The sequence below is a fragment of the Cnephaeus nilssonii genome (genome assembly GCF_951640355.1).
Source record: "Cnephaeus nilssonii genome assembly, chromosome: 4".
Classification (NCBI taxonomy): domain Eukaryota; kingdom Metazoa; phylum Chordata; class Mammalia; order Chiroptera; family Vespertilionidae; genus Cnephaeus; species Cnephaeus nilssonii.
In genome coordinates, this window is record NC_137075.1 from 88,605,887 (window position 1) to 88,619,132 (window position 13,246).

Below are 13,246 nucleotides of genomic sequence, written 5' to 3' on the forward strand. Positions count from 1 at the left end.
GTCTCAGCCTCCTCACTAACTGGCTCTGTGGTTTGGGTGAAGTGCACAACACAGTGCCCAGCGTCTGTAACGGTGCCGCTGAAACCTGCTCTGCCTCATTTCCAGCGCTCAGCTGAGCGAGTCTTTGACGAGTACTGCAGAGTGCTCTCTCTGTGTAAGACAGTCTCACAGTATCATTATAATTGTCCTGTTCTCAAACCCTCTCGTAGCCACTTCCGGGGAAAGAAGCATGTCCCCTCCATAGGGCTGACCGGGTCACAGTTTCCTCAGAAGTATGTCTGAGAAAGAGATGACCCAGGACCCACAGTTCTCTCCCTCGGCCTCCACAATCTGTGTCAGGCAGGACTTCAGCCCCAAATCCTCTGGTGGGCGGTGGTAGACCAACTCTGTTTTCATTTTGTTTAACCTGTCACCACCATTTAAAAATACACTCTCCATCATGACTGGGTATGTGAGCATATAAAATTGAAAAAAAAATTTTATGTAATACCTATCCTTATTGTGAGCAGTTCACTTTCTTTTATCCTCTATGCTATTAAAAAAAGACCAGTGGTGATTTACTAACTTGATTTCATGAGTCACTAACAGGCCACGACCTGTAGTTTGAAAATCATTGTGCTGGATTCTGTGTCCTAGCACTGGACTCCATGCCTTTGGGGACCAGGTAGGTAAAGTAAATCTGTGAAGTGTGGATTTATTTCAGAATAGTACCTAATTTATATTACTGAGGTACATATACTGATTGCATATTCATACTTCTATGCAGATATCTACTCTCTGCCAGGTCTCCTGAAATATGCTTCCTACTTAGTCTTCCTTTGCTCTCCCGTGTTTGATAGCTGCATAGCCGCGTACTTCACTGGCCTCTGCATTTCCGTAAGAGACCTAGCAGTGCAGTTTGGATGATGAAGAACCAGTACTGGACCTGGGTTAGGGAGTGCTGGGAGCTCAGGGGCAGCCACACTCGGATGTAGGTCCCTGTGGAAAACACTGGAATGTAGGTCCAGTGTTGCTAGGCTTTGTATTTGAAGAATTTAGAAATTCGTTTTTTTGTACAAAATCTCCCAATTTGGACAAGAAATTGATGTTAAAACGGAACAAAACAAAACAAAATAAAAATAAATGGCAGTGTGGTCCAGACAGAACTTATCTGCAAGCTAGATAAGGCCTGGAAGTGGCCGACTTCATCAAAGGCAGAGTGTTCTGTGCCATTTCCATCTCCATAGCAGAGCAGAAGGCTCAGACTGAACCTGTACTTTGGGAGGGGGAGGGAGGGGGGGGAAGACACGAGAAAACACCACCTGAGGGCATCCCGGCTGACCATCCTTGAGGGCTCCATTTTGATCTTGCTCCATCCCATGGGGTGAAATGAGATGCTGGAGGACTCTTGGCTCCCCCTAGAGAGAGAGAGCAAGATGTGGGCTCAGCAGCAATTAAGCCACATATGACATTCATCCCCTTTTTGGATGTTGAGTGGATAAATGGAAATTAATCAGCCTTCCCCCAAAGATTAGCGTTATCATTATTGTCTCCTTCAGACAAAATCACTGCTACTTTTGCCACCTCCTATTGCTTAGGAAGGACCGATGCAGTCATAATTCCTAAAGGTAATCAGAGATGGATATGTCTCTTGTGTACAAACAAAGGCATTGCTGGCCTAGGCTACCTGGCCTTTTTAATCCCCTTATTCTCTGATCCTGTTTTCATTCAAGCCCTCCTACCGTTGGTGGCATATCAAGCCATTTGGACAGTGGGTTTATAGAGTTCAACTTCACCACGACAATTAGAGGTAGTGAGTTGGGAGCAGAGCCTTCTCTCCTCCACTTAGAGGCAGCTCTGGTGGCTGCCTCGGGCTCTACGTTAGGATTCCTTTGACTTAGAACAGCATTGGAAGCCTCCATCACCCAGCAGCTCCATGGTGGCGCTGCCCTGGACATCCCTTTGCAGTCTGCCTTGGGCCTCTTACTGCCCTTTCTGTCCCACTCGTCTTCCTACCCCTGGTTGCTCAGTCTCTTTACTTGGCCCTGTAAGAGCCAAAAAACATAGTCTGGGAGATCCCCTCAGAGTTATTTCATCCTGTTCATCCAACCTGACCTACCTATCCTCTTCTTCTTCCCTGACTTCAGCCAAAATTCATTCCCTTCCTTCCTCCCTTCACAGTGCAGTTGGTATGGTCTGAATTTCATGGAAACTAATCTGTTTAAACTTGGGCTTAATTTATGATTATACTGTTGGGGGGAGTTATTTGCATTTGCAGGAATTGCTGTTTGGTTCCAACATAGCTCTTACTGGTGAGGCTTTATGGGCCAGCACTGTCGAGGGCCACCTCATGCATCTCCTTGCCATTATGTCTTGCCACTGCCCTTTGCCCCTGCCATCATGGCGACGATTTCTAATTTAAAAGAAGTCATAAAAAATAAAAACTCCGTTATTGTGATGTTCAGGCATACAGCAAAGTAATCACCACATATACCCATCACCCGACTTTAACCATGGTCAACATTTGCCAGTTTTATTCAGAAGACTTAAGATTGGTGTTTCTCAGTAGTATCCTACTTGGGTTAGAATTACTGGAAATTTGTTTAAGATGCATATTCCTGGGCCGCCTACCCCCCAGACCAACTGATCCAGACATCTCTGCTGCCAGGTCCAGCACGTCCAGCTGTCGGCATGTCTGTCAGGCTTCCCAGTGGTTCTCATGCACAGTCAAGTTTGAGAACCAGCGCCTTAGACAAGTGTGACAGGCTTCCTGTTCCCACGGACTATCTGAGGGCACTACTCGCCAGCATCACTCACAGGGCTTCTGGTCCTTCACGTGGAGGATACAGAAAGACGGGCCCTGAGCCTGCAGCCTCCCTGCATGGCTGGCTCATCCCTTTCTGTTCGTAGGAAGCTGCACATGTTAATACAACAGCTCCAACTAGGACCCAAGGCCTCAGGCCTAAAAAGTGCTCAATAAATTGGTCAGTACTTGTTGAAAGAAAGGAGGATGTCATGTCATCTATATTCATTTGACATTTGAGCTCACTCAGCCTGCATTTAAACTCAGTCATTTAATTTGGAGACATGCTGAAGTAAGGTTATAAGAAGGCATTGCAGTGTCTATAATTCCCTCATGATGAGTATGAGCCTTGGTCTGTAAAGAGGAATCCAGACAAATAAAGCAGCTGGGATATGCCCATTTGCATCCACTTTTGAAGCCCCCTGTCCAACATACCCTGCCAATGCACGAGACTAGTAGGTTCTCATAACCCTTCTCTTCCTTTTTTTTCAGGTCAGGAAGGAGGGCTTTTGAAGACGTGGAAGAGTATGTTTGCAGTATTCTTATGGCACCCTATGGGGATCTTTGTCGACAGTGCAGTCTTTGTTAAGCAGCATTCAGAAAATAGGCAGTATGAATCTGGCTGTGGGCTGGGCTGGAGTCATGCTTCCTGAATCAAGGGTTTGATTAATGCAGCGTCTTCCACTGAAGGCCTGGGCTTTGGCATTGGTACCTGTCACACCTCCCACCCTGAGGTTTTAAGAATTACATGTCTCGGTATCAGAGTACTGACCCATGGTTCTGCTGTATTGATACAGATGGGCAGAGGCAGTGCCAGTTTCTAAGCCTCACCTCCTAAGACTTACATTTTTAAAAAGTTTCCAGGTGAAGATGGAGTGTAAAGTCAGGGCCATCAAATTTCACACTCAGAGGTAGGAGAGCATTCATATCATAGTCTGTGTGACGCTACCCCGTGCAATGATGCAGTACCAGCTTGGGCAGCCATACGTGGCAGACCAGGTGCCCAGTTAGGTTTGAGCAAGTTGGAGGAGAGTGGGTCCAGAGACCTTTTCATCTAGGAGAAAGAATGGATACAGTACAAATTTGGGTTGTTTCTTTCTGTGCTTAAAACTCATTTTCTACTTTCCTTCCTTTTGGGCGCAGTCATCGCCTCAGACCGAAGAGCCTGGATGGATCAGATGACGGAGGAGGTAAGATGTTCTTGGAGGAAGTCTGAAGGGCTTCCGGACGTGTCCCAGAGCCCCCGAGGCATTCCCTGCACTGCCGCTAAGGCACCGGTTGCTCTAAGTGCTACTGCCTCTGCCCAGAATACCGCACCCCCTTCTTTTTTTTAATATATATTTTTTATTGATTCCAGAGAGGAAGGGAGAGGGAGAGAGAGATAGAAACATCAATGATGAGAGAGAATCATTGATCGGCTGCCTCCTGCACGCTTCCTACTGGGGATCTAGCCCGCAACCCAGGCATGTACCCTTGGCCGGACATGAACCCAGGACCCTTCACTCCTCAGGCTGACGCTCTATCCACTGAGCCAAACCAGCTGGGGCTCACCCCTTCTTCATCTCCCAGCCCTCCTCGTCCTTCAAAAATCAGCTAAAGCATCACCTCTGCCATGCCTTCCCTTTCCATCCACTCCCTCTCTGACTCATGTCCTTTTTTTTCTCTCATTAAAAAAAAAGTTACTTGTCTTTCTGTTATTGAGTTATAAACGTTCTTTTTTAAAAAAAAATCTTTATTGTTGACAGTATTACCTATGTCCCCTTCTTCCCCCATTGACCTCTCCCAGCCTGCCCCCGCACCCACCCCAGGCCTTCACCACCCTATTGTCCGTATTCCTAGGTTACGCATGTACACATTCAAGTTCATTGGTTGATCCTTCTCTGTGCTCCTACAACCTCCTGGGCAACATTAACAGCAGCAGCAATGGCTAATGTTTGTTAGGTGTTAATTATACATCAGGCACTGGTCTACCAGTTTATAGATGTTAGAGCATTTAATCTCCACAACAACCTTATGAGATAGTAACGTCATTATCCCCGTTTTATAGTTGAGGGAACTAAAGGACAGAGAGGTCAAGTAAGCTGCCCATAGTCACAGAGCCAAGTGACTATCACACTTAGTTCTTCGTTGGCTTGAATGTTCTTCCCTCCGGGCTCTAAATTCCTTGACAGCAGACATCACGTCTTCCTTGTCTTTGCATCTTCAGTACACTACGCGTAGTAGTCAGTTAATGGCTGGCCTGGCCAGCGAAGGAGAAACAGCACTAAGTAGGCCACTAGCCATGGCACAGCTAAGGCCCATGTTCAGACTCAAGAGAAAATATAACATTTGTGTGTAGCTCTTTATAAGAAACTTACTAGAGAGGAGATTATATCTGGGGCTAAATTACCAAAGCCTTTTTTTTAAAAACCCATATATTTATCATTTCCACACTCTATTCCTTTGTGTAGAACTCAGTTTCCATCTGGTATTATTTTCCTTGTGCCTGAAAAACTTCATTTAACATTTTTTGTAGAGCAGGTCCTCTGGCAACAAATTCTCCCAGCCTTGCTTGTCTGAAAATGTCTTTTCACCTGATACAGAATTCTAGGCTTGTTACTTGTTTTCTGGTTTGCATTGTTTCTGAGGAGAAGTCAGTGGTACTTCTCATCTTTGTTCCCCGGCATGCAGTGTCTTTTTCTTCTCAGACTGCTTTTAAGATTTATTTATTTTTATCTTTTATTTTCAGCAATTTGGCTATGATATGCCTTGGTGTGGCTTACTTTGTGCTTATCTACCTGAACCTCTTGAGTCTGCCGATTTATTGTTTTCATCACATTCAGAGAATTTTAGCCATTATTTCTCTGAGTATATTTTTCCCCCCTCACTCCTTCTGGGACTCCAGTTACGTGTATGTGGGTTATATCAGTTGAAATTGCCGCACAGGTCATTGAGGCTCTGTTTTTGTGTGTGTTTTTTCTAAACTATTTTAAACTTTGCTTCAGTTTGGATAGTTTTCTGTTGCTGTGTAACTGATCTTTTCTTCTATAATGTCTAATCTGCTCTTAAGCCCATCCAGTGAATTTGTTGTTTCAGACATTGTGTTTTTCTGCTCTAGAAGCTCCTCTCAGTTCTCTCTCTCTCTTCATATATATATCTTCCATTTATCTCCTTATATTATTCATGTTTTTATTTTTCCTTGATAGTAACCTTTATAGTAAATGCTTTAAAGTCCATTTCTTCTAATTTTATCATCTCTTATCTTTTCTGAGTCTGTTTCTATTTACATTTTTCTTTTGTTTACAAGTCATATTTTTCTGCTTGATTAGTAGCTTGTCACTTGGCTGCTGGCCATTATGAATGTTACTAGCTTGAGTGTCTAGATCTAGTTGTCTTTCTTTAAAAAAACAATATATTGACCCTAGCTGGTTTGGCTCAATGGATAGAGCGTCAGCCTGCAGACTGAAGGGTCCCAGGTTCGATTCTGGCCAAGGGCACATGCCTGGGTTGCAGGCTTGATCCCCAGTAGATGGCGTGCAGGAGGCAGCCAATCAATGATTCTCTCTCATCATTGATGTTTCTATCTCTCTCCCCCTCTCCCTTCCTCTCTAAAATCAATAAAATATATATATAAAAAAAAATAAAATAGCCCTGACCAGTTTGGCTCAGTGGATAGAGCGTCGGCCTGCAGACTGAAGGGTCCCAGGTTCGATTCCGGTCAAGGGCATGTACCTCGGTTGCGGGCACATCCCAGTAGGGAGTGTGCAGGAGGCAGCTGAATCGATGTTTCTCTCTCATCGATGTTTCTAACTCTCTATCCCTCTCCCTTCCTCTCTGTAAAAAATCGATAAAATATATTTTAAAAAATAAAATAAAAAACAATATATTGTTTTGGTAGGCAGTTGTTGTATTTGTTGATCAACTTGATCATTTTGAGAATTGTTTTTTAAGCTTTATCAACGCAAGTCTGGAGTTAGCCCTAAACAGTAAGACACTCAGGTGTCTCTGCTGAATGCCTGCTTGTTCAACAGGGACTCTCCATCCGCCTTGGCGGAGCTGTTCCTCTGGCAGTTCTGTGTCAGCTGTGGGGATCGCTAGCTCATACCTTGCTGGTCGTAATTCTCTGCCCAGCCTGTGGAGATTGACCCTGTACATGCACAGCTTAGTATGCAGTCCATCTAGATTTGTGGACTTCTTTTCCTGCATAGGTCCCCTCTCTCACATCCTGCTTCTCAAATTCCAGCCACCTTAGCCCCCTAAACTTTGACCTCTGTCTCCTCAACTCAGCAAGACCTCCATGCTCCACGGGGGGCTCCGCCTCGCTGTGCTAGCATCCAGGCAGTGCCTCTAGGCAGAAAGCCAGGGGGACTGCAGGGCCCCCTTCTCTCGGGGATCACAATCCTGTTCTACCTTGCCCACTGTCTGAAAACAGTTGTACCTTATATTTTTCCAGTTTTCTAATTGTTTCCAGCAAGAAAGCAAGTCTAGTACCAGATAATCTCTCAAGACTAGACGAGGAGTCCACAGCCTTGTATTAACTAACCTTTGCATGCGACACCAACGTGAAGGAGAGAATTAAATCAGTAAAACTTGGATGATTACCTGTGTTTTAGAGCTACTCTCAGGATCGGGGCAAGGGTCATATAGGACATTTGTGAAATATTCTGGGATGATGTTTAGCATGCAGATTCCCAGGCCACCCACAAAGTTGGGGCCCACGGGTGTGCATGAATTTCAATAAGCTCCCTGAATGATTGTTTTGCAGACTGAAGTTTGACAACCCTGGTGTAGCGCCTCTACTAGTAAAGCCAGGACTCAGAACTGGAGAGGAAAGGATTGTGTGAAAAGTTCTTCTGCCTCATCTCATTCCAAAGGGGTTTAAGGCAGTCACTGGAGGTCAGGAATTCTGTCTACCCTCTCGGATTTGTTAAGAGCTTATGAGCATCTCTCATCATTCTTCAGCATTTTTCTTTGCTATCCCGTGATCTCTTGTTGACAAGCTCATTTCTTTTTGCCAGATATTTCTCCTTAGCGCTACTTACTAAACTCCTCGTCGCTTCTCCACCCACTAATCATTCCCAATGAGTTCTGCATTTCTGTTCCCAAAATCTGTTCTCTCAGATCTGTACCTAGGATGTCCTCTGCAGTGTTAACTGGGCCCTGTGGTGGCTTGGTGATGGGTGGCTGCTGGCCACACTTTTGCTCTGCCTGTCCTCCCAACTTGCCTGTTGCTATAGCATTGGTTGCTTAGGGGAGCAGGGGCACCATCCAGGAGGATGTGCCAAAGGACTCAAGGCGGCAGGGCCCCTGCCAGACATTAACAAAGCTGTTAGGCGGTTGGGGAGGAGTGCACATGGAAATGACGATGCTGATAACTCTGAGATGCTTATTAAATTCATGGCTACAGAAGGTTTACTCAACTGGTATTCTTCTCCAGGCCTCTCCACACCTTTCCTTGCACCTTTTCCCAACTCCCTTCAAAGGACTTTTACTTGCTCCATTTTTTTGAGTGTGTGAAAAATGATACATTTCAAGGAGTAACTGTTGAATGTTACAGCAAAACCTTCTGAACACTACAGTTTACACATCATAAATGCATATTATTAGAAGGTTGTGCTGGCTGCCATCGGTTAGAATCAAATTGTTGTAGCTTTAAGCAGCTGTGTAGTCTATCTTGTCCTAACCTGTCATTTGACAGATTAAGAAATTGAGGCTTAGAGATGATTATACAAAGTAGTTCAGAGGGGAACTCTGGTCTTCTGACTCCGAAGAGAACACTCTGCTCTGATGCCATGGTGACCACAGCATCACTGCCATCACCATTCATTACCAGACATTGGCGGCCATGTACCAGCTACTAAGCCTAGTGGTTCACCATTTTTTCTCTCACTAATTCTCAAAACAAATCTATGGGAAAGTGTTTTAAAATCAACTATATTGAGTTCTAATTTACATATAATAAAGTGCTTTCATTTAAAGTGCACAGTTTGAATTTTGACAGATGAATATGTCCCGTGAAGTCACCTCCACAACCAGTATATAGAACACTTTCATCACCCCCAAAAGTCTTTCATGTCACTTTTCAGTCCATCCTTCCTCTACCCCTGTCCTCAGGCAACTATTGACCTATTTTTTGGTCACGATAGAGTGGTCTGCATTTTTTGGAATTTTATATAAATTAAATTATATATATGTATGTATGCTTTTGTGTCTGGATTTGTTCACTTGTAATGATTGTGAGATTCATCCAGGTGGTTGCATATATCATTGGCCTGTTTATTTTTATTGATAACAATCATTGTATGGGCATGCCACATTTTGGTTACTCACCTGTTAAAGGACGTTTTGATTATTCTTTGTCTCCCATATTAAACGTGAGCAGATTGAGGCGAAGAAAGGTAACCTGGCCCAAGGCCACACAACTTGTAAATGACAGCAAGGCGGGAAGGCCACTGTGCTCACCACTGTACCGCCGGTGCTGCACAGCCCAGACCAGGACTTGAATACAGATCTTGACCCCAGTGTCCTTGCTGTTGGCTTCGGGGCTGTAACAAAGTGATATGACCCCCAGCTATGGTGGCATCTCCTTCCACAGGTAGGTGTATTAGTGTTAGCTCCCAGATTTGTGATATAGGGCACCCAGCATGATTGATAGAATGCTTAATTCAATTTCATTAAGAAAGGAGAGAAGAAAGATATCTGTTTTCAGAGAATACCCCTAGTATTTTTTTCCCTGTCATAAACTTACAATGTGAAATTTGTGATTTGGCCTTTATTTTGGCTCTGGAGGTTTGAAGCATAAAACCCTTCTTGTCAGAGCGTGCACTTGACTTTACCTTCTATGAGGGAATGCCTCTTCCAGGCATAAATCTCTTGTCTGTGCAGTTATGCCTGAGTCCTTTAATGGAAAATCAGTTCATATGTTACACTTCACACTTGACTTAGTCTATTTCACTGTATGGGAATGTTTAGAATCCATTATGCAATAGGAATCATATGTTACATATAACTAGTTTCTGGAATTATCTTTGCTCAGAGAATTACTTGGTTGGCTAGTGAAGGCTGCTCCTTTGAACTTAGAATAACCAATGGGTGGGGAGGCTCCATGAGTGATCGCCCTGAGTCACCCCTGGCCGCTCATTCAGCAGTGACGTTAACAGATATGTGGGCACCTGTAAGGGAACTTACTGGTTCCCTTAAGAAAATCACATCCAAGTTCTTTGAGGTCGTCATTGCTGTAAGAGCATTATCCCTGGGAAGGACTATTTTCCTTGTACTTGGTAGGGGTGGGTGATTGGTGAGCAATCTCAAAGGAGAAGATGAACCTCAGGGAATAAAGGCAAATGTCTAAAGTCCAGGGAGCTGGCCTCCTTCCAGCCTCGGCCTTCGGGCCTTCGAGAGGACAGCCAGAAGGTGTCTATACAGTGCCTCCTGTGGCCATCTGCTCCGGATGCTGGAGATGGTGGCAAGATAGTCCTTGTGCTCCAGGAGCTTCTGATCCAGTGAGATGCCCTCCTTCCTTCCCTCCCCTTCTTTTATAGAAAACCTTCAGAGCCATGTCTCTCGATGTGTTTCTCAGCATTCAGCCTCCCTCGCTTCACTCTTGGCACCTGGGGAAGATGCCTAGGGAGAGAAGAGGAGCACTTCTTCCCTCTATTGATGCCTTAGGCTTCCGAGGGAAGAGAGGAGAAAAGTAGAAAAAGAGATGAACTTTTAAGATAAGCGTGTTTTAGAATGAGAAACTGAGAGTGAGGGATAGTTAGAGGTGGTTTGGGGATCTATTGGTCAAGCAGAATGTGTTGCATGGGAACTGTTTGTAAGAACATCATCGGCTACAAGCCCAAGTGCCTTTAGAGGCCAGGCAGATAATGTAATCACACTCACCAGCAGAAGGGTACGACACTGAAGAATGGTGGGGCCTGTGGTGAACCCACACAGGAGATGGCACAGCCTAAAAGTTTTCAAATTTGTATTTCAAAAAATGACAGAATTTTTAAAAATCACTTCATAAACGGAACAAAGTGCATCTGCCAATTGGATTAGGCCTTTGGGAAATGATTTGCAAGTCCTTCAGAACAGCGGTCGCCAACCTTTCGGACCTCACGGACCACAGTGGTCCGCAGACCACCGGTTGGCGACCGCTGCTTTAGAGGACTATATAGGGTTCTGCTCTAACGGAACACAGAACTTTTGGGGGGGACAAAAGACGAAAGGCATTACAGGAGTGAGTACAGACAACAGTATAATGGATGGCCAAGGTAGCAAATGGTGGTTGCTATGGGTGGTTGGCATTATTAAGGGCCCTGAGTTCAGAAGAGGAAGTGATCGCAGCGGGCTGAGGGCACTTGAGGAAGAACTTGCTCTGGGTCCTGAAGGATGGGTAGACTTGTTTAGGTAGCGAAGAAAGTGAAAGGCCTTACAGGCAGGTTGCCTGGCATAATGGGAGACTCCATGTGGAAAAGAAATAAAGAATTCATGGTGATTAGAAGAGAAGCCCATTCTGCAGAGTTAAGCCTTGATTCTGGTCCATTCTCAACTGCACATATTCAATGTCCCCACATAAACAGCCTTTAATGAAGTTTGAAGACTGCTGATTCGAGGTAGAATCGGCCAGAGCTAACACAATGCTTCAGGAAGTTGGGACTCATGGTTATGGAGAACAGCTGAGAATGATGGACAGCCCAAACCCAAAATGACCTCAGGATCCCCAAATTGTGGGATGGCAAAACTGATTTTTCCTACTTAGATGACAATCTTTTAGTGACATAATCATCCATTTGTATTCTTGGAATCAAGTTACTGATTTGCTCTAAGGCTTTTAGACCTCTTCTGTCATGAAAAGTTGTATACGTTAGAGAAACACGTCAGCTCTGAAATAGGATTGAGCCCAATCTCTGCAAGTGTCTTTGGGCACATTCATTTAACCACATTTTCTTGAATACCTATTGTGTATAATGCATAGGGCTGGGTACTGGGTATATGATGGTGAACAAAACATTTTTAGTGCTTGTCCTTATAAAGCTTACAATCTAATTAGGGAAATAGGGACTAAAGAAATTGTCACACAACTAAATAAGTAAGGACACATTGCGATGGAGTCTACTGATTAGAATTAGGTGATGAGGGAAGGCTGCTATGAAGTGACTTCAACTTCAACTTGAAGGGAGATAGAGTTGCCAGCAGTCTGGGGAGAAGTTGGGTGGAGGACCCTGGTAGAGAAAACAGCAGGTGCAAAGGCATGTCACCTCCCTAACCCCAGAAGCATCTCCAGACCTGTTTGGTCTCTTCCAGCTCTTAGAGTGTGAACTCTGCATAGAATGTGAAACTTTAAGGAGGAACATTGAGAGGCATACCAATGGGAGAAAAATCCCTTGTTTCTAAAAAAGGTGAACAGTATTCAAATTGAGACAATCTCTGAAAACACAGATATGGACTCAGCTTTCAAAGTTTACCTCAGAGTTAATTCAAATTAAGAAAAAACTTGTGAGCCTCAAAACATGACTTTAGAATAGGCGTGGGGAACCTTTTTTCTGCAAGGGCCATTTGGACACTTATTACATCATTCGCAGGCCTTACAAAATTATCAGCTTAAAAATCAGCCGGCTGTATTTGGTCAAACATTTAATTAACTCACCCCTAATGCTTTGGCAGGGCCAGGCCAAATGATTTCACAGGCCTTATCACAGCCCGAGGGTGGGACATTCCCCGCTCCTCTTTCACAAGGTGGAAAGTCTTTGAAAACAGAAGCTTTAAAAAAAGGATTAGCTCTTTCTTGCATATACTAATAACCATTGCATCTTGGGGTAACCCAGGACTGTGGGTGGAATTGTCACCCCTCTTCTGGCAGCTCCCGGTGCCACTTGAGCAAGCCGTGTCCCCCCTGAGAGGGCTGTGCTCTTTGCATCCTGGGGTCCAGTTTTGACAGAATCGACTATCTCAAAACCTTAGGAATAATAAATCCTTATGGCCAACCAAAAAGTGTTTAATTCCTAAAGGACAAGCTGAATTGAGCCCCTTCTAGCCAGGGGCAATTGGGGACTTAATTCTGCAAGTGTAGCAATCTGGATGATCTGAGAGCTCCGAGTTTAAGGGTAATTGCTCAATTTTCTATCCATGTCAACAGGGAAAATAGGTAAAAGTGGCTGAACACAGCCAAGCAATGAGGCTGGATGAGATGTGAGATGCCAGACTGTCAGTGGAATTAGAAAAATGCTATCTATAGAGGGCTATCACTCAGTCGCCCTCGCTCTCCCCTCTTCCCATTCATCTCTGTCTTCAGGCTTTCTAACTCTCTTTCGGGTTCTTTCTCATTCTTTGCTTAATCCTTCCACTATATCCTTCATCCGTTCTCCTGCAAATAGCAGTCATTCTGAGCCTAAACAGCTTTAATGCAGAGAAAGGGAAGGTGGAAAGAATTATTTAAGTACAGATCAATTGGAACCCTGATGTCTCCATTCCTTCCTCTTGCTGAGTAAGACTGTTTCA

At 44.5% G+C, this 13,246-nt stretch overlaps 1 protein-coding gene across 1 annotated transcript in view; it reads left to right on the forward strand.

The window, feature by feature from the left end:
• Nucleotides 1–13,246, forward strand: part of IFT43 (intraflagellar transport 43) — an 81,002-nt gene that overhangs the window by 53,153 nt on the left and 14,603 nt on the right. The window contains exons 4-5 of the mRNA XM_079767943.1: nucleotides 3,275–3,307; nucleotides 3,926–3,972. Of these exons, the coding sequence (XP_079624069.1) occupies nucleotides 3,275–3,307; nucleotides 3,926–3,972 (80 nt within the window). The remainder of the gene's footprint in view (nucleotides 1–3,274; nucleotides 3,308–3,925; nucleotides 3,973–13,246) is intronic.